Source organism: Pleurodeles waltl, chromosome 1_2, assembly GCF_031143425.1.
Source record: "Pleurodeles waltl isolate 20211129_DDA chromosome 1_2, aPleWal1.hap1.20221129, whole genome shotgun sequence".
Lineage (NCBI taxonomy): Eukaryota > Metazoa > Chordata > Amphibia > Caudata > Salamandridae > Pleurodeles > Pleurodeles waltl.
The window spans coordinates 1,276,595,889-1,276,617,070 of NC_090437.1; the positions used below are offsets into that span (position 1 = coordinate 1,276,595,889).

At 44.5% G+C, this 21,182-nt stretch overlaps 1 protein-coding gene across 2 annotated transcripts in view; it reads right to left on the reverse strand.

The window, feature by feature from the left end:
* LZTS3 (leucine zipper tumor suppressor family member 3) overlaps positions 1–21,182 on the reverse strand; it is a 220,302-nt gene that overhangs the window by 27,330 nt on the left and 171,790 nt on the right. For both annotated transcript variants that reach the window (XM_069204940.1, XM_069204930.1), the window contains exon 3: positions 10,465–10,953. In XM_069204940.1, coding sequence (XP_069061041.1) covers positions 10,465–10,914 — 450 coding nt within the window. In that variant the 5' untranslated portion in view covers positions 10,915–10,953. The remainder of the gene's footprint in view (positions 1–10,464; positions 10,954–21,182) is intronic.

Here is a 21,182-nt window from a genome sequence, read left to right on the forward strand (position 1 = left end):
TCACCGAGTCCCACCCATTTTAATATCTATATGTCCCCTTTAGCCAAAATCGCTGAACCTCATGGCCTCTCTTTGGTATCATATGCTGACGATACCCAGCTGGTAGTTTCTCTTTCCAGTACCAGTAAGACTGTTCAAACATATTTATCCTCTTGTCTCGTGGACTTAGCTAGATGGATGACTAATTCTAAACTTAAAATTAATGATGAAAAATCGGACGTAATGATAGTTGGAAATCATGCTCTTCTTAAGTCTCCAGCCCTGGTTTTGGAAGTTCTCAAAGATCTCCCTCCGCCCAAAGAAAACATAAAGAGCCTAGGTTTCTGGTTAGATTCCGGTCTTACGATGGACTGCCAATCTGAAAAGTTGGCCGCAACTTGTTTCAGCTTATTTAGAACTATTAGGAAAATTCTCAAAGTCCTCCCTTTTTCCGCCAGAAGACTCATCATTCAGGCCCTGATACTGTCTTGTTTATACTATGGTAACTCTCTTTTCCTGGCTACGTAAGAAAGAGATTGTAGGTTGTGCAAAACGTCGCTGCACGTCTGCTTATGAACACACCCAGACATTTGTCTGCCAAACCCTCACTGGCTTCGCTTCATTGGCTCCCGTAGAACAACGTATCAATTTTAAGGCTATTTGCATGACACATAAAGCCCTTCATAATAAGGGTCAGCTGTTTCTCAGGCAACGTATAATACCCTATACTCCTCAGAGGGCACTCAGATCTTCCACCGCTTCGTTGGTCAATACGCCCCGTTTCAGGCAAGCAACATGGGGAGGTAGTTCTTTTTCAGTTAAAGCCACATATCTTTGGAACTCACTCCCTATGGAACTCCGACAAGAACAGTCGGAATCTTCTTTTCGTAAGTAACTGAAGACATTTTTATTTACAGCATAAGCATCTCTGAGTTTGGTGGTCTACCTTTAGCGCTGGGAAGCCTCCGGGTAGCCATGCGCTCTAAAAAAAATGTAAACTTGTTAAACTAAACTATGCACAAGACATGCATGACTGATAGTAGTGAAGGCTGCAAGGAAACTACTGACAGGATGATGTAAGACCTAAGTGCCAAGTGCAAGACCACAATTGCATTCTGCAATGTACAGACTACATATGATAAAGGAAAGCTGGCTCAAGTAACATCTGAGATGAGGTGCTACAACCTACACATCACGGGGGCCAGCAAAAGTAGGTGGACAAGATCTGGCAGAAGAAACCCCACCACAGGAGAGATGGTACTATACTCAGGAAGGGACATTGACAAACTTCACAAAGGAGTAGCCATCGTTTTGAGCAATGGAACAGAGAAATGCCTAAATTGAGTGGTACCCAGTCAACGGCAGACTCATGAGCACCAGGTTAAATGGTAGACACATCAACACCACCATTTCACAATGCTATGCTGCAATAAATGATGCAGAGGAATATGAAGGACATATTCTACCAATGGATGCAAGCTGAGCTTGGAGCAGTGCCGAACCACAACCTGAGGATTGTGTTGGGGGAGTTGAATGCTAACAAAAAAAAATGACAACATGAACCACGACAGAGCCATAGGACAGAACATTTGTGGAAAAATTAACAAAAATGTGGTAAAATTACATGTCCTTAAGATGAAGAAACAGTTTCCAATTCCTGGTAGACATGGACGATCATTCTGAGCCAGCTTCAGACTCAGTCAACAAGAAATGGGAAGAGGTCTCTTGAATACCTGGGGACCAAGCCAAGGAAGAGAAAAGAATGGATAAAACAAGACACTTACATGACAAGCTGTTGAAGACAGCAGGGCAGAAAAGTACAAGCAACAATAAATAGAAACAAACAGAGCAGTCAAACGAATGATAAGAGCAGACAGGTGTGCGCACCTGGATAACCTTACCAGCTAAACAGAGAAGCTAGCCTGTGGAGCAGAAGGTCTTCCAGGTCACAAAGATAGTCAGTGATACATCTCGTGCAGAATACAACACCCATATCATGGACACACATGGTAGACTAATCACAACAAAGAAAAAAACAGGAATCAAGTAAAAAAAGTTTTAAACAGTCCAGTACCAATAAATGAAGCAGACATCCAGGAAGCAGAGACAGAGTTGGATATGAACACAGCCCAACCACAGAAAGAAGAGAAATAGTTGCTGCCGTCCAAACTCTCAAGAAAAGAAAAAATTCTGGCTAAGACAACCTGAATGTAGAAATGTTCAAGGCACACCCTGAAGCACAGCCAACATCCTCCAACCACTGTTTACATCAATTGGTGGGGGGGTGAAAGTACCAGACTTCGGAACCAAGGCATCATCATCAGGATTTCAAAGAAGGGAGCATTAACCAACTGCAAAAACCGGAGTGGACTCACACTTATGAAAATCTCAAGTAAAATTCTGATGAAAATCATTATTCAGTCCATTACTGATGCCCTGGATAGGAAGTTAAGAAAACAACAGGCTGAGTTCTGCAACGGTAGAGAGGGTGTGTTGATCAGATTCTTCCTCTATGCAACACCACAGAGCAGTGCACAAAGTGACAGAGAAAATCAGACATCATCTTCACTGATTTTAAGGAAGCCAATGACATTATCCACGGTGACAGCCTCTGGTATATGCTGAGAGCCTATGCAGATAGTTCTCCGTATCAAGAGTTTCAATGATAATTTTACCTACAAGGTGGGAAATAGTGAGTACAGCTTCAAAGTGTGATGTCAGTGTTGCTCTTTAACCTAGTCATCACTAAGTGATGTGACGCACAACAGAAGACCAAGCCAGAGGCATCAGATGGACCTTATTCTCTACAGTGGAGGACCTTGAATGTGCAGATGACCTAGCCTTACTCTCTCATATGCACCAGCATATGCAGCAAAAGATGCCTCCCCTCAGCATCTAAACATAGCAAATGGGTGTGAAGATTAACAAAAAGAAATCAGAAGTCATGCTAATCAAAATTCCAAGCCCTTTATCAATCAAGGTGAATGGGGACGACCTAGCCATGACTGAAGTGTTCACCTACCTAAGCAGTTGGAGTTGAATATAAACTGCTTATTCAATGATCTTGCTGATGGATAGTAGGTGGGTAATGGGCAAATAGTTGATGAAGTCATCAGGGTCTAATGTAGTTTTGTTTAGGAGTGGGAGGATCTGACTTCTGCGAAGATGCTTGAATGCCTCCTCTTTGGAAGGACATCCCCAAACCTTTTGGCCTTCCTCCTCCTATTTTTACTGGATTCGTTTTTGTTGGCCTTAGGACTCTGTGCACTTTACCACTGGCAACCAGTGCTAAAGTGCTTGTTCTCTCTGCTCTAAACATGGTAGCATTGGCATATCCCCAATTGGCCTATTTAATGTGCTTATAAGTGCCTAGTAAAATGCACTACATGTGCCCAGGGCCAGTAAATTAAATGCTACTTATGGGCCTGCAACACTGACTGTGCCAACCAATTAAGTAGCCCTTTAACCATGTCTCAGGTCTACCATTGCAGAACCTATGTGTGCAGTTTTAAACTGCCAATTGGACCTGGTCAAGTAACCCTCTTGCCAGGCCAGACATATTAGTCACCCCTCGGGTAGGCCTTAGGCATCCCACAGAGCAGGGTGCAATGTATCTAAAAAAGCAGCACATGTACCTTTGAGTTTTACATGTCCTGGTAGTGAAAATTTCTCAAAAGGATAAGATTGGGATTACCTTCTTAATTTCTTTAAGTGTAATTTCCAATAATGAAGAGATGGACTTTTCAAGCTTGGTGTTTCTGGAATCGCAATTTAAAAGCCAAACTTATGGTGAAGTTGGATTTTAAATTGCAGTTCTGAAAATGGCACTTTTAGAAGGTTGGCATTTTCTTATTTTATTCATTTGGTGTATGGTTTCTCGTCTCTGATCACATGTCTGGGGTGGGTGACAGCCTGGCTTTCTGTATACCCCTAAACAGTGATAATGGGAGCTTAGATGTGAATTGATGGGCCATCCTGGCAGCTTGGGAGGGAGGAGCTGGGCACAACTTCACTTATACCTGAATAGGCTCTGTCCTGTCCACACACAGAAGGCTGCATACCACCCTGTAGTAAGTCTGGAGCAAGGGTAGGAAGGACAGAACCTCTGTGCACTTCAAAGGCCTGTCTTTGAAGTCTCCCCCACTTCAAAGGCACAACAGGCTATAGGTACTGGACCTCTGACACCACCACTTCAGTATACTTCTGAACCTTTGAAAACTCTGCCAAGAAGAAGGACTGGTGTGCTGCTGAAGGAATGCCAATCTGCTACACTGATGCTTGCTGGACTCCTGGCCTTGCTGCCCTGTTGCCTTCAGTCTCCCTGCCTGGGTGAGAAGGACTGGACCTGCATCTCTTGAACCCAGAATGACTCCAAGGATTGGCTGGCTGCCCCCTAGATCTGAAGTCTCGGGGACATAAAGACTTCCAATCACTCACCTTCTGCACCTGGACCCTGCCCTCTGTAAGTATGTGCTTCCTGGACCCTTGGAAGTAGACCAAAGGTGTTTGCACCAGCGGAAGCGATGCATTCTCTGCAAAACCAACGAATCGCCTCAGGTGAATGGTGTCTCTTCGAGCACAACTGACACATCACCACTGCAGCATGGATCGGACCTGATGCATTGTTTTCAAATCCACCTCTGCTCAAGGTCTTCACATCTCTGTTGACGACAGCCTCAATGACAATGCCTAAACTCCGCAACGTAGCCCCACTGCTCATTGGAGCTGATGCACCACCTCGACAGTGCAACACATCCTTGACACGGTCTTCGTATCAACAGGATCTTTGATATCTACACATCAGGATCTCGGCGCGTAGCTTCACTGCATCTTGGAACCAGGGCATCACCTTTGCTGCATGACACATCTTCAGCCTCAATCCAGGCAATGCGCTGCAAACTCAGATTAAGGTACTTTTGTTTAGCGTGCCTAACTGGATCACTGTAGCCTGCCCGTGCTCCATCGTTGTCAGCCCGAACTTTTGACTTTATCCCAGGCCGGCGCGATCAGATAACCTTTTTTAGCGCTTTATGCTTTCTAGCGGTATTTTTACTTAAAATATTTAAAAATCAATATCTATATTTATAATTATTGTATTTTTGTCGTTTTTGGTCTTGTTTCATTTATTAAGGCCAACCCTATTTTTCTAACCTGAGGTGGAATCTTTTTGTGTAGTGTTTCTACTAGTTTACTGTTTGAAGAGTTGCACAAATACTTTACACACTGCCTCTAAGTTGAGCTTGAATGCTCTGTGCCAAGCTACCAAAGGGTGAGAAAAGGTTAGTGTAGTGTTTGCATGACACTTACATTGACTAAGACTGTGGTTGCTGTTTGTCTAAGGTTCCCATCCTATTCCACCAACAGCCCAATTTCTAACGTGGAAGGCACTGGCAAATTGTGAGCAGGGGTCAGAGAGAGTCCCCAGAGAGCTTTTATGAAGGATGACGGTAAGACATGATCTTCATAATTGGCTTTGAGGGAGATGAGTATGTCATTGAGATCTGAGAGAGATAGGGCTTTGAATGCTGACGGGAAGGCGTGGGTGTAAGAGATGAAGCAGGCTTAGTTTTGTCGATGTCCCACAAAAACAATGTATACCAGTACACAGTAGAGGCAAGGTTCCCACTGTACTAAACAAACCCCCATTTCGAAGCAAAATGAAGAGTTTATTGCCACCCTCTGGGAACATCAACATACCATTTACAAAGCCACTGGGATGCTAATACCTATGGTCAGGGAGCACAAAAAAGAACATGTGATTATTTTGACATGCTAGATAGATATGTGCATGTAAAACTTAAAGCAATAAAGACGTATGTGAGTATCGCCAGTCATAGCAAATCTTACATGTGCAGGTACAACCCACCATTCTTGGGTCATCCTTCCCACACCAGGATGGAGGACCATGTGTACTTTCTCTGAATTTTATTGGGTGGAACAGTGGGTGTTGCCAGTGACAAGGGTGGTGGCCTCCTAATGCAAATTTTGGGCCCTTGCATTTATATGTTTACAAATTAAGCAATAGTTGGGCAGCAGGGATTAACTCCAAGGCCTCCTGTATCCATAACCACCCTATATTGTCGCCCACATTTTATTCCTTGCATTGGCCTTCTGATCTAAAGGCTGTCTGAAATTACAAAGGAAATTTGAGGAAAATGGAAAGCTGGTATGGGGATTCCCATTGTTTATTTCTCTGATCAATTCAGAATCAACAGATCATGTATCATTAGTACGACCCAGACAGAATATCAAGTTGTAACTAAGCGATAACGCTGGATGTGTTGAATGTCAATCCTTTAGTTGTGTGGGACACGGCTACTATAGCTGACTGTTGGACTTTTTCCCTTATGCACGGTCATCCCCAATCTTTTTGCCTCCTCCCTCCTATTTTTTCTGACCTGTTTTTGTTGGCTTTAGAACTCTGAGCACTTCACCTCTGCTAACCAGTGCTAAAGTGCATATGCTTTCTGTGTAAATTGTACTGTTGATTGGTTTATCCATAATTGGCATATTTGATTTACTAGTAAGTCCCTAGTAAACTGCACTAGAGGTGCCCAGGGCCTGTAAATCAAATACTACTAGTGGGCCTGCAGCACTGGTTGTGCCACCAACATTAGTAGTCCTGTAAGCATGGCTCAGACTTCCCACTGCAGTGCTGTGTGTGCAGTTTTAAACTGCCAATTTGACTTGGCAAGTGTACCCACTTGCCAGGCATAAACCTTCCCTTTTCTTACAGGTAAGGCACCCCTAAGGTAGGCCATAGTAGCCCCATGGGCAGGGTGCATTGTATGCTTAAGGTAGGACATATACTAATGTGTTTTATGTGTCCTAACAGTGAAATACTGCTAAATTAGGTTTTCACTGTCCCATAGGTTAACATGGGGGCTGCCCTTAAATATGTTTAAAGCGTAGATTCCCTTTGGGAACGGATAGACATGTGGAGTTTGGGGTCTCTGAGCTCACAATTTAAAAATACATCTTTTAGTAAAGTTGATTGTAAGATTGTGCATTTGAAAATGCCTGGGCAAGTTAGGATTTCACAAACAAGAGAGACTTTCCTTTGAAGTAAGCCTACTTCAAATGCCAACATGGGTATAAGAAGGGCACCCAAAACCACAGACTTTAGATCACTTCTGGACATCAAGAGGAATTCCTGCCTGGAGAAGAGCTGAAGTAAGTGCTGCCCTGCCTGTGACTATGCTTTGTGGAGCTATTCTGCAGTTTCTGCTTCTGCCTGGTGAAAGGGGACAAAGACTGGACTTTGTTGTGCATTTCTACTTGTGAAGAAATCTCCAAGGGCTTGTCCTGAACTTGCCTCCTGTTGTTGAAGTCTCAGGGCCATCAAAGACTTCCCCTGCCAGCACCTGGACTCTCTGCTGAGACTCCTGCCCTGCCAAGTGGTGCCCTATCCAGTTCCTGGGGCCTTGACAAGTGAAGCTGGCAGACCAAGATTGAAAATCCACGCACTGACCGCCGTGCAGGGAAATTTCCGACGCAACATCCGAGACGCGGCTGAAGAAACAATGTGCCGGCGGCTTTGCAGCTGAAATCGACCCACCGCCTGCAGCGCGGCTGGAAGATCGACGCACGTGGCTGGAGAAACGACGCGCCACACCGCTAACAGACACCGGTAACATCGCAACCCACACAGCAGGGTTTCGCTAAGATGGACGGCAGGATTTTCTACGCAAACCTTGATGGGCGTGGAAAAATAACGCAATGCCTGCCCGGACCCGAGTGCTGCCTGGATCGACGCCTCGCTCTCCTGCGGAGAGGAAAAACGATGCACGCCGACCCGACTGGAGAAGGAGAAACGATGCACGGTCTCGCTTGCGGGTGAGAAATCGACACAGCGCTTACCTTTTTCGACGCACACTCACCCGTGCGTGTTATTTTGACGCTACCCAGGTACTTTTCAATGCTAACAGTGTTTTACCTGTTTACAAAAGGATTTAAGACATTTGCTTTTAAAATTAATAACTTGACTTGTGTATGTTGGATGTTTGTTGTTTTAGTCTTGTTTTGTTTAGATAAATATTTCCTATTCTTCTAAACCTGTGTTGTGTCATTTTGTAGTGTTTTCACTAAGTTACTGTGTGTGTTGGTACAAATACTGTACACCTAGACTCTGAAGTTAAGCCTGTCTGCTCGTGCCAAGTTACCAAGGGGGTGAGCGGGGTTAGCTGAGGGTGATTCTCCTTTACCCTGACTAGAGTGAGGGTCCTTGCTTGGACAGGGGGTAACCTGACTGCCAACCAAAGGCCCCATTTCTAACACTGACTATTAACACAAAACCCAAATACTGGTGGGTGGCTTAAAGACAAGGAAGGGTTTAGGTATCCCAAGGTCTCCACAGGTCAGTTAGACAACCTTTATTAAGACCATGATAGTCTATGCCAAAAGAGATTGTGCAATAATGACCTACTACACACTGCATGTGGTGGAATCACTGCTTTCCTTTAGTATTTCAAAATATCATACAGAGAAACATCATCTGACATAAACATCATGTCCTAAATATAATTTACAAAAATATTGCCCCTTTTGGTGTAGATTTTCTATTACTGACTATCATATTGTAAATTCTAATGCTGTAAACAATGTTTAAGTTATAATATTTAGGTGAGACAATATTCTGACAATGATATTCTGGCACCATGCCCTGCGAAAGAAAGAAAGAGTAAGAAAGAATAAGCAAGAGAAAGAAAGAAAGAGTAAGAAAGAATAAGCAAGAGAAATAAAGAAAGAATAAGCAAGAGAAATAAAGAAGGAATAAGCAAGAGAAAGAAAGAAAGAAAGAAAGAAAGAAAGAAAGAAAGAAAGAAAGAAAGAAAGAAAGAAAGAAAGAAAGGGAATAAGCGAAAGAAAGAAAGAAAGAAAGAAAGAAAGAAAGAAAGAAAGAAAGAAAGAAAGAAAAAGAAAGAAAGAAAAAAAGAAAGAATAAGCGGAAGAAAGAAAGAATGAAAGGAAGAAAGAATAAGCAAAAGAAAGAAAGAATAAAAGAAAGAAAGAATACAAGAAAGAAAGAAAGAAAGAATAAAAGAAAGAAAGAAAGAAAAAAAGAAAAGAAAGAAAGAGAAAAAAAGAAAGAAAGAGAAAGAAAGAAAGAAAGAAAGAAAGAGAAAGAATAAAAGAAAGAAAGAATCAGACAGAAAGAGAAAGAAAGAACAAAAGGAAGAAAAAGCGAAATAAACAAAAGAGAAAAAGAGAAAGAAAGAAAGAAAGAAAAAAAGAATAAGAAAGAAAGAAAGAGAGAAGCAAGAGAAATAAGGAGAGAATAAAAAAATAAGCGAGAGTAAGAAAGATAGAAAGAAAATAAAAGAACGAAAGAATAAAAGAAAGAAAGAATAAGCAAGAGAAAGAAAGAATAAGCAAGAGAAAGAGAAAGAAAAAATAAAATAAAGAAAGAATGAGAGAAAGAAAGAAAGAATAAGAGAAAGAAAAAAGAAAGAATAAGCAAGAGAGAAAAGGAAGGCATGACAGACATGGGAAAGAAGGAGAGAAAGGAGAAGAGAAGAAAGATAAAGAGAAAAAAGAAATTACGCTTGGCAAGGGACAGGAACTGATAAAGCTGGAATGCACCCTGTGCTCTAATCTAATCTTGTACAAAGCGTCCTGCTATCACAGGCTCTACAAACAAAGTCAACACTAAAGTCAGAGGCGTAAAAAATGCCTCGTAGCAAGAGGGGGTTGGGGGGAGGCCTCAGCACAGCACACTGTGCACAGACTAAAATAATAATAAAGTAAAAACAAAAACACTGGCGCTGAAGGAAACCACTTATGTGTGAATGTGCTCTTTGTGAAATGGCTAAATGCAGTGACTCAAAGTGAGGTTAACCAGTGGCTGAAGTAGGCCGTCCCAGTGCCCCATGGTGTATGCTGAAGTGGGCAGAAAAAAATGGGAATGACACAAGAACAGACCAATGGCTAATGAGAGGTGGCTCAAAGTCCCTCTATGTAATTATATTTTACATATAATTTTAGGAGAGGTCAACCTAAAAAATGACAATTGAAACTGACCAGTCCTTCAACCAATTGAAAGAGTTAAATATTTATGAAAAGAAAATGATTATTTCACTCTTCCCTCCTATTGCAAACAGTGCTGTTGCTGGATTGGTCAGAAGGACCCAAGTGTCCAAACTTGTATACTACTGCATGGCTGTACTACGTTTGTAGTCTGAGATATTGAAAGTGTGACTGCATAGTGGTGAAAGTAATATTCTAAAAAACAGTGACTGACCCAATGTCTGAGAACTTGAAAGTATTAGTAATTTTAAAGTCTGTTATAGCACGCGAAGTTGGATCTACTGTGAAGCTTTAAGCAATCCTATTGAACAGACACGATCACAACCTTCTAAAACCAGTGATCTGCTTTGTAAACAAAAATGGCTGTGAGCTCTTTACACAGAGGTCACATGAAGCGTGGAAAAAGTAAACACCATGGCCAAGAACACCACACACCGCAACATTCCTTCAGAGATGTACCTGTTCCAACTTCCCGGAGACTGGTAATATCTTGGGTGGGTTGCTGCCGTCTCTGTACTGGGGTGGGGCAGGCGTGTTTTTCTCATTGTTTGATATCACATTTCCACTCAGGTCAGCCTTTGATTTTTCTGGTTTGTGCGAGTCCCCATTTATATACATGGAATTGGAGTTCTTCTCGGATTTGTAGGATTTCTCCTCGCCGGAGTACCGATTTGAGTTCTCTCGAGAGGCATACCCATTTCGAGACCCCTCGGATTGTCTCAGGCTGTTCTGAGTCCTGGTGCCCACACTTTTCATAGCAAACTCTTGTTCGTTGGCGACTCCACTGCCAACGCTTCCCATGGTGTTCTGGGAGGTGGAGTCCGATGAGCGGCTGGAGAATGAGTGGAAGGACTCCTGGCTCTGGTATCGGGAGTCGCTAAGAACGAACCGGTTGTCTAGTTTGGCCATGGCAACTCAAGGTTAGCGATGAGGCATGGGTCACTGGTGCTGAAAAGAGAATACATGAAGGTTAGGCATGGTCTCCAAGACTTCTGGCCCCTAGAGTGAAGGATACTAGAAACTAGGTGGCACAATATACAAGAATGTTAGTAAGTGAATCTTATGACATAAAATACAATAATTTATTTTTCAGAGTAAAGACATCTTATAATAAAAAACATCCATGACTAAGGACTTTCAAAACATTTTGAAGGAATTATAATCATTCAGCTGTAACCACTATAACGTTTAAGATATTGTATTATGAAAATAGAGGTATCAGTAAAGTATGTTAGGTAAATTACTCCAAACCTAACATATCTTGGCTACTGCAGCCATCATAGCCCTATAGTTAAAGAGGCCCTGGCGCTTTGACCTTAATTGTCAAAAAGTGATCGTCTTTAGGAGTGGTGGATCCTATATTTCATGTGGTACATGGTTCCTTACAAAACATAACTGGTGCCATGAACTAGATTTTAAAAAAACGCTTTGATATTGTGAGCATTGTCTGTCCTGGATTTTATTTCTAATGATGAACAGATTAATTTCTAGATATCATGATCAACAGGAAATGCGCTTCCAGGCGCTCGCGCTGGAAAACACCAACTTAGTTTGCTAATGGTAGAAGGCGAAAAAGAAGAAAGTTGTATCAGGAATTACAGAAATATGATAAATTCTTGCTCTACAATTGGCTTTTTAGTGTGTTACTGAGGAATAATTAGGTTTTCATAAAGTGACACAACAAAGATCTAATGTTATTTGGTTAAAAGGACTGACGTGTTAATGACCAGTAGAGGAGGCAGCTAACTGTGTAGGAAGAAGCACAAAGTAGCGCCTTGAAAGAGGCATGGAACATCAAGGCTACTGGCACTATCTTAAACTTGAAAATAACATTTTAGCACCACACTGGCATTTTTTGCTATGTGGGGATCTCCATCGTCCGCCCTCGGCAAATTTCTGCAGTCATTTTGAAGGACATGACAAACTTTATTTGGCATCCTACAAGACTGCATTCTGTGAAACTGTTCGTCGAGTTGAAACCACATATTTGTACACTCTTTTAAAAATATGTGCACATTTCTATAGAAATTAAAAATACACATTTTCATAACATTTTTATTTTGTTTGACAATTGCACTGAAATCACAGAAGAGTTTTCCATTGAAATTGCTTATACATTTTGTACAAAATGTCTGTCAAAAATTCCTGTGGACTTTTCCGTGTAACTTTGTGCACAATTCCTCCATTTTAACATTCTGCATAGACTTATCAGAAAGTACACCCATGGAAACATATGAAGAACTATTTTTAAGTTCACAGTGGACATCGGTTTCCATGATTTAGAAAGGCTTGATGTATAAATCTTCCTCATTATTTTCCAATGTAATATATATACATTCTTGTGTAATAACTATAAATTCACTTATCTGAACCCCACAGATTTCCCATTTAAACGTAACTTTTGCACTAAATCCCACCAAACCCCCTCACTCATTTTTGACATCTTTACCTTACTTGCTGGCCCTATAAAGTTTTCCGGGGCTTACTGCTCATGTGGAGGCTTTACCTAGATCACTTATCTTGTGGAAGCTTTCCTGACTCACAGGTCCTTTGGAAGCTTTCTCTTCCAAGGGAAGCTTTCCCAGGTTTGTTCATCCTAACCTGTGGAAACTTTTCTTAGTTCATTCATCCTGTGGAAACTTTTCTTAGTTCATTCATCCTGTGAAAGTTTTCCTTGGCTCACACGCCCTGTGCAAGGTTTCCTCAGCTTCCTGGTTTTGTGGAATTTTACTCCGGCTTACTGCTCCTATCATAAATACCTGTATCTCACTTGTCCCGTGGAATCTATCCACAGCGCATTTGTTGAATGGGTGCTTTCCTCAGATCACTGATGTTATAGAAGCTTTCCTTGTTTCACTGGTCCTCTGGGACCTTATCCCGGCTCACTAGTCCTGTGGAACCTTTCCACATCTCACTGGTCCTGAAGACCCTTTCCCTGGCTCACTGGTCCTCTGGAACCTTTCCGCATCTCACTGGTCCTGAAGACCCTTTCCCCGACTCACTGATCCTCTGGAACCTTTCCACATCTCACTGGTCCTGAAGACCCTTTCCCCGACTCACTGATCCTCTGGAACCTTTCCACATCTCACTCGTCCTGAAGACCCTTTCCCCGGCTCACTCGTCCTCTGGAACCTTTCCACATCTCACTCATCCTGAAGACCCTTTCCCCGGCTCACTCGTCCTCTGGAACCTTTCCACATCTCACTGGTCCTGAAGACCCTCTCCCCGGCTCACTGATCCTCTGGAACCTTTCCACATCTCACTGGCCCTGAAGACCCTTTCCCCGGCTCACTCGTCCTCTGGAACCTTTCCACATCTCACTGGTCCTGAAGACCCTTTCCCCGGCTCACTGGCCCTGAAGACCCTTTCTCCGGCTCACTCGTCCTCTGGAACCTTTCCACATCTCACTGGCCCTGAAGACCCTTTCCCCGGCTCACTCGTCCTCTGGAACCTTTCCACATCTCACTGGCCCTGAAGACCCTTTCCCCGGCTCACTCGTCCTCTGGAACCTTTCCACATCTCACTGGTCCTGAAGACCCTTTCCCCGGCTCACTGGCCCTGAAGACCCTTTCTCCGGCTCACTCGTCCTCTGGAACCTTTCCACATCTCACTGGTCCTGAAGACCCTTTCCCCGGCTCACTGGCCCTGAAGACCCTTTCTCCGGCTCACTCGTCCTCTGGAACCTTTCCACATCTCACTGGCCCTGAAGACCCTTTCTCCGGCTCACTCGTCCTCTGGAACCTTTCCACATCTCACTGGCCCTGAAGACCCTCTCCCCGGCTCACTCGTCCTCTGGAACCTTTCCACATCTCACTCGTGCTGTAGAAGCTTTCTTCAACTTACTGCTCATGTGGTAGTTTTTCACTGCTCATTGCAATTTGCAGGGCTGCGATTATGGTGTGTACCAAACCCAAGTTACAATTTGGTAACACATTACAGAATCACAATTTGGAAGGGCCGAGTTTAGGACGTCTTTTCCAAACAGTGATTTGCCGGGCTTAATTTGTGTTTAAAACGACAAGTGCCAGGGCTCTCCTCAGGAGCCCACTGCAGCTTGCACCACACTGCAAATGGCAGTAAAAACAAAACTTCTAACCATCACACTCCTGCAAGTGTGACAATTCGGTCTATTCCGGGGCCTCAAAGCTGTAAGAATGGCTTGGGCGGCAGCTAATAGTCTTTTTTAATGTGTATAGGGTTAATAATTAAATGTTGTTGTGGTCATCTTGTGGCCGGCTGTCCCAAGCGCTGTGTGGACAACTAATGCAGGACCTGCTTGAGAGGTAATGGAATAGCCGCAAAACCAGGGACAGGCCCACCGTTACCTCAATCTGGCTAATGCTGCAGCGACCAGATATTTTTAAGGGTTTTGGACAGGGGGGTTAATTACATACTAGTGGTGGGTGGAACTCATGGAGTTATACTCTGCGAAATTCCACGGAGTTAGCTAAAAACTCGGTGCGATTCTGTGGAGTTCAACGAGCAGCAGAGTTCTGCTTTTCATGTGTTCTAGTGTTATTAACAACCCTAGTCTGTGCTTATCTCGCAGCCCGTCAGATGCAGCGCTCAATGGAGTGCAGAGTGAAATGCAGGGTGTCGCTAATGCGATACCTTCGTGGCGCATGTGGTGACTCAGTACAATGAGGAAGGTTCGGGTGTGTTTATTTTTTAGAAAGGATCACTCTCCCGCTTTGTTTATGTGGCCGTTCAGTATTAGCCTTTTATTTATAATGGCAACCAGAAGGAAGGCACTTTTTTGACAGTGATATACAGTTGCAATTACATGATTTGTCATAGCTGCAGTCCTTAAGGCCTGAATGGCGATAACAATAGATTGTTATAAGGCTGAACACCCGCTAGGGGTGAAAGGCTCTAATAAGAGGTGTATTTACAGAAATTGAGCCCTTTAGGACTATGGTCAAATGGTAGCATTTTATGCTAAATATACTTAACAATGTATGGCTGCAGTGTTGTAACAATTACGTGCTATGTGTATGGTCATGTCAAAAGGTACCCTTAGGTGTGAAAGATGATGGTACGCAACTTGTAACAACCAAGTAAGGTCCTTTAGGGACTCTGTCAATGGTGCATCATTTTTATATTGAATATTTCAATGTGGAATATTATAAATATTTGCCCACACCCTTTAGGGGTGTGGTTAAACTGCGAAGATCATGCTGCTAGTATTGTAACAACAAAAATCATTCCCACATGCCTGTACATGTTTCTTGTTAATGCTTATTTGATTAATGAGACTGACAGCCACTAGTGATCAAAGTAGATGTACTTTATTGCCAGTAATAGGTGCTTTCACTCCAAGTTACAGTAAAATATGGCATTGGAATACAAGTGAATGTTTTGCCAGGTAGGTTGTTGGTTTATCCCCCTTTGGAAGAGACAGGAATGATTATGCAATATTTATAAATTGTTGCATAATATTGAGTAGTGTGTGTAATAAAGGTACTTTTCCTTTATCAAAAGAAAAAGCACAGACTGGCCAATCATTTATTGAGTGTTATTCTTCTGTACTTGTGAAGGGTGATTACAAGCCCACACCACCTCCCTTGAGTAAGCCTTGGACTGCTCTGCAATGCTACCCTATGAGAGTCAAGCGCTACACTGAGGTGTTTAGTTCCCTGTGGTGGTCGAGCGTGGACCCATTACCTGTGCAGGCCACACAACTAATGACCCACCTTCCAACACATGGCTTAAAACTGCCCAGCCATGCTGTAGGCACCACCCTAACATCTCCTCTTTTTGCCATACCAACCTAACTCTAATGGCTGCGTTTTTTTTAATGCTGGAGTGAGTTGATTTGAGTGACGAACACGCAGGCTAAATAAGTGCGCCAACACCCTCGCCCCAATCAGGAAACCCTCCAACAACCGCACCAGCACTAAGGCCATCTGGTTCATCGCCGATCTTCAGGCCTCCAAGCAGGAGTGCCGAAAAGTCGAGAAGAAGTAGCACCACGAACAAACAGAGAGCAACCACACCGCCCTCAAGATAGCCATTCGCAAGCATCACCAGTTCATTCGGACCACTAAGAGATCCTTCTACAAAGACCGCATCGACAACGCACATGACAGTAACGAGCTCTTCAACATCGTCAAGGAACTTGCCAACCCCAGGTCCTGCTCCTTCGACCCCCCACCTCCCTCGCAAGACCTCTGCGACTCCCTCTCCACCTTCTTCCATCGCAGGATCACGGACATCCATGACAGCTTCAACACCTCGACCCCCACGTCCACAGCGAACACCACAAACCCCAACGCACCCAGCCACACCAACCTCCTGCTCTCCTGGACCCACATCAACGACAAGGACACCATCAAAACCATGAGCACCATCCACTCCGGATCACTCTCCGACCCCTGCCCCCACCATGTCTTCAACAAAGCAAGCCCCATCATCGCCCCCAGCTCTGTATGATCATCAACAGCTCCTTCGAGACCGCCACCTTCCCGGAGAGCTGGAAGCACGCCGAAGTCAACGCACTGCTAAAGAAACCCAAAGTGGACCCCGGAGATCTCAAGAACTACTGGTCCATCTCCCTCCTCCCCTTCCTGGCGAAGGTCATTGAGAAGATCGTCAACGGCCAACTGACCTGATTCCTGGAAGAAAACAACACACTGGACACCTCTCAATCTGGATTCCGTAGGAACCACAGCACCAAGACCGCCCTCATCGCCGCAACCGACGACGTCAGGACCATGCTCGACAAAGGCGAAACTGCAGCCCTCATCCTCTTAGACCTCTCGGCTGCCTTTGACACCGTCTGTCACAACACCCTTCGCACACGCCTCCACGACGCAGGGATCCGCCACAAAGCCCTGGACTGGAGCACATCCTTCGTCTCCGGCACAACCCAGAGAATACGCCTCCCTCCCTTCCTTTCTGAAGCCACCAAGACCATCTGCGGCATTCCCCAAAGATCCTCACTCAACCCAACCCTTTTTAATGTCTACATGGCACTGCTCGCCAACATCGTCTGATCCCACAACCTGAACATCATCTCGTACGCCGACGATATCCAGCTGATCCTCTCACTCACAAAGGACCCCACCACCGTCAAAACCATACTCCACGACGGAATAAAGGCCATTGCCAATTGGATGGAGAGGAGCCGCCTAAGACTGAACTCAGACAAGACGGAGATCTTCATCCTCGGCTCCAACCGCTCTCAATGGGACGACTCGTGATGGCCAGCCATCCTGGGAATCGCACCAACGCCCACCAACCACGCACGCAACTTAGGTTTCATCCTAGACTCAGCGCTCACCATGAGCCAGCAAGTCAACGCAGTCTCATCTTCATGCTTCAACACCCTCCGCATGCTCCGCAAGATCTTCAGATGAATACCCATCGAAACCAGAAGGACGGTCACCCACGCCCTCGTCAGCAGCAGACTGGACTACGGCAATGCTCTCTACGCGGGAACCACAGCCAAGCTCCAGAAAAAACTACAATGCATACAGAAAGCCTCCGGACGCCTCATCCTCGACATCCCAAGCCACAACCACATCTCAGCCCACCTAAGAGACCTACACTGGCTCCCCATCAACAAGAGGATCACCTTTAAACTCCTCATCTATGCTCACAAAGCACTCCACAACACTGGCCCTGCCTACCTCAACGAGCGACTCACCTTCCACACTCCCAACCGTCAACTCCGCTCCACCAAACTCACCCTCGCCACCATCCCTCGCATCCACCGAACTACAGCCGGAGGCAGATCTTTCTCCCACCTCACCGCCAAGACCTGGAACTCCCTCCCCATCCACCTACGACAGACCCAGGACCTGCTGATCTTCAGGAAATGCCTCAAGACCTGGCTGCTCGAGCAGTAGCGCTTCCCCCACCCCCACCCTTTCAGCGTCTTGAGACCCTAGCGGGTGAGTAGCGCGCTCTACAAATGATTGATTGATTGGTGGCAAATGCAGTGTGCTTCGACCAATGATTGCTTGGTGGTGGGGTGGGATAGAGGGGTCAGCTGCGAGTATTCTGGGTAAACAGTAGACACTGTGACCCGCAGTGCAGAGGAAGCTGGGATTTGTAGTCATTTTGTTTTTAACAGGGGACGCCAGTTGATAATCAGAATCACGATTTAACAAAATATACAAACGATCTCTATGAACCCAATAATTCCGTTGACAGCACGGGTTGGTGGCAATGTCGGTAAACACCACATGGTGGAGTGGAGTTTTTGTTGCCAAACACCGGTCCCCAAGCACAGCGTGGAGTGACAAAACTTTGGGAACTCCGACGGCGGAGCGGTTTTTACTGCCCACCCCTAGGTATGGGGTGGTCTCCTGGTGGGTTAGGACCACTTCAGTGCATGTGTTCACAATCATCCTGATTGGCATCCACAAAGGTAAACGTTTTTCTGGCTCTGCATTGGGCAGGGCATCTTCAGTGCTGCAGCTTCTCCTTACCAGTCACCTTGTAAACAAACACTGCAGCATCACAGATACAGCTGCTAAGGGACATACGAGCAGGCTGCCTGTGGCATCTTAGTCTACTCCCAAGGCAGTCACAGAGCCATGGCCAATGAATGGGAGAAATGTGTTCTCCAGTAACGTGGGAGCGCATCAGATGGGATTCCTTGTTTGATTAACATTAACTCATGCATCTAGTGGATTTACAGAATTACTAAAAAATTCACTAACAATCTCTTGTTGGATCAGCTGTCACTGCTATCGCTCTCATGATGGGAGCTGGGCTCATCGACTGGCCAAGTAATAAACCCTTTTCTGTTTTTCAGAATCATTATGGAAATAATCTCTACTAAAATTCAATATACAAATCACAGCTATCCTGAACGCCTAACTGGGTTCTTATCACTTGATGGGAGGCCGAGCCCAGCTACTACGAACCGCATTAGGATGACTAATGGAAAATGTCATCAACTTTTCAAACATTTTCAGGAGACCCTTGAATTATGTGGCTTGAAGTAAACATTTTATTCCATTGAAGCACTGTTGACCCAAACCTACCATGCTGGCAAACTAACACTTATGTAAATCATGTTATGTGATAGTCAATTTGAAGGCACAAATCTGGGACAGCATGGAACTTACCACTACCACAGTGCCAAAGAGGACCAGCGGAAAAGCGTGTTTCTCTAGCACCCCAATCCATCGTAGGGACCAAAACAAGAAGCATAAACACAGTCCCAAGGAAGTCATTTGAAGCCCTAACTATTGCATCAACATAATTGTGCAGTGTAAACATCAACAAACATTATTCAACAACTCAGCAATCCCATCACTATTGTTGGGTGGTCCCAGTTTCTTTTTAATTTAATCTGCAGGCACATAGTGACATTGGTCACAATTTAGTTTATGGTTCTGCAGTTGCACATCAAAATGAATCCACCATTTAATGAGTTTTTCCAGGTGTACCTTAAAATACAACAATGTAATCCATCCTACCGACACGTGTTTTGTTCCAAACTTCATCAGGGTTTTTATGATATGATAAGTGTCTTTTTTGTGCTAACAGTACCAGTCGCTCTGTTCCATATGCAAGACCAAAAGCCTTCACATCGAAAGTTCCATCATGAATACGGCTTATGAACGGCATCCCCCTGTTACAGGCCTTGTGTTATGATGTAATATAATCTAGAATATCTAGGAGTTGTTGTAAATTGGATAGTTTGGGCACTCAAATATCCACAGCAATATTCAGCATAATGTTTGTGGTGAAGTAATTTATATGTGAGCAGCCGAGGTAAGCATGCTGTAGTTTGCTCAGGTCATGTGCTTACAATACTAACCACATTTTACTGAATAACCTCAAACCTGTGCATTGAAGATTATCAATTACCAGTGGCAGCCACTCCGCTATGGCAGAGGAGCGTCACCACCCTGCTGAAAGGAGGAGGCAGAGAAGCAAAAAAAAAAAATTATAATAATTTGTATTATCATTTTATTTTTCCGCTTAGGTGGGGAGGGGCCAGCATTATCTGTGTCATTGGGGGGTGGGGGAAGGATTGCTAGGTGCACTACAAGTGTGCATGTTGGTTTGGCCGGCTGTCTGAGGCTGGCCAAACTGACATCCGCACTTAGAACTCTCCACCCAGGCTCCCACTCCCTCCCTGAGCAGCATTTCAGTCCGCTCAGACCAATCCTGGCACATCTTTCATGCAGTGTAGCAGCATGAAAGAAACGTCTGGATTGGGTGGGGGAGAGGAGGAAGGCAGAAGCACCAGGGCGGCAGGAGCAGCGAGGCAAGGTGGCACCAGACAGTGTGGCAGGTAAGTGTTCTTTTTAAGGGGCGCACAAAGTGCCCCGTCCCCCTTCTAATCTCTCTTCAGGGGTGTTTTAACCACGCCCATGTTACGTCAGTCACTTTCGTGGTCTTGCCTTTTAAAATCCGCTTGTTTCATTTCATGCCTTTTCTGGTGTCTAGCTCTCCTCGAGAGCACCAGTAAACTACTGGAAACATACGAGGCTCCATGTTTTCCGTATGGTTTCTGGACTACTTTTTCTCTTTATTTCGCAGCGCGATCGTGTAATTTTTCTTCATTTCATGTGGCAAGAAAAGTCCGGTTAGAAGTTGTTAGACTTTTCATCCTTGGCGTGGTCTCCCTTAACTTTTTGCCTCTGTTCCCCAGGTTGTTGATGTGTGCTGGACTCTGATTTTACTGTTTTTGTTACTCTGGGCACTTTACCACTGCTAGCCAGTTCTAAAGTGCAAGTGCTCCTGTTTAAAATGTGTACGTAATTGATTCTCCATGATTGGCATATTTGTTTTACTGTTAAGTCCCTAGTAAAGTGCACTAGAGGTGCCCAGGGCCTGTAAATCAAATGTTACTAGTGGGCCTGCAGCACTGGTTGTGCCACCCACACAAGTAACCCTGTAATCATGTCTCACACCTGCCACTGCAGTGTCTGTGTGTGTATTTTTACTCTGTAAATTCGACTTGGCAAGTGTACCCACTTGCCAGGCCTAAACCTTCCCTTTTCTTACATGTAAGGCACCGCTAAGGTAGGCCCTAGGTAGCCCCAAGGGCAGGGTGCAGTGTATGGATAAGGTAGGACATATAGTAATGTGGTTTATATGTCCTGACAGTGAAATACTGCCAACTTCGTTTTTCACTGTTGCAAGGCCTGTCTCTCTCATAGGATAACATGGGGGCTACCTTTAAATATGATTAAAGTGTAGATTCCCCT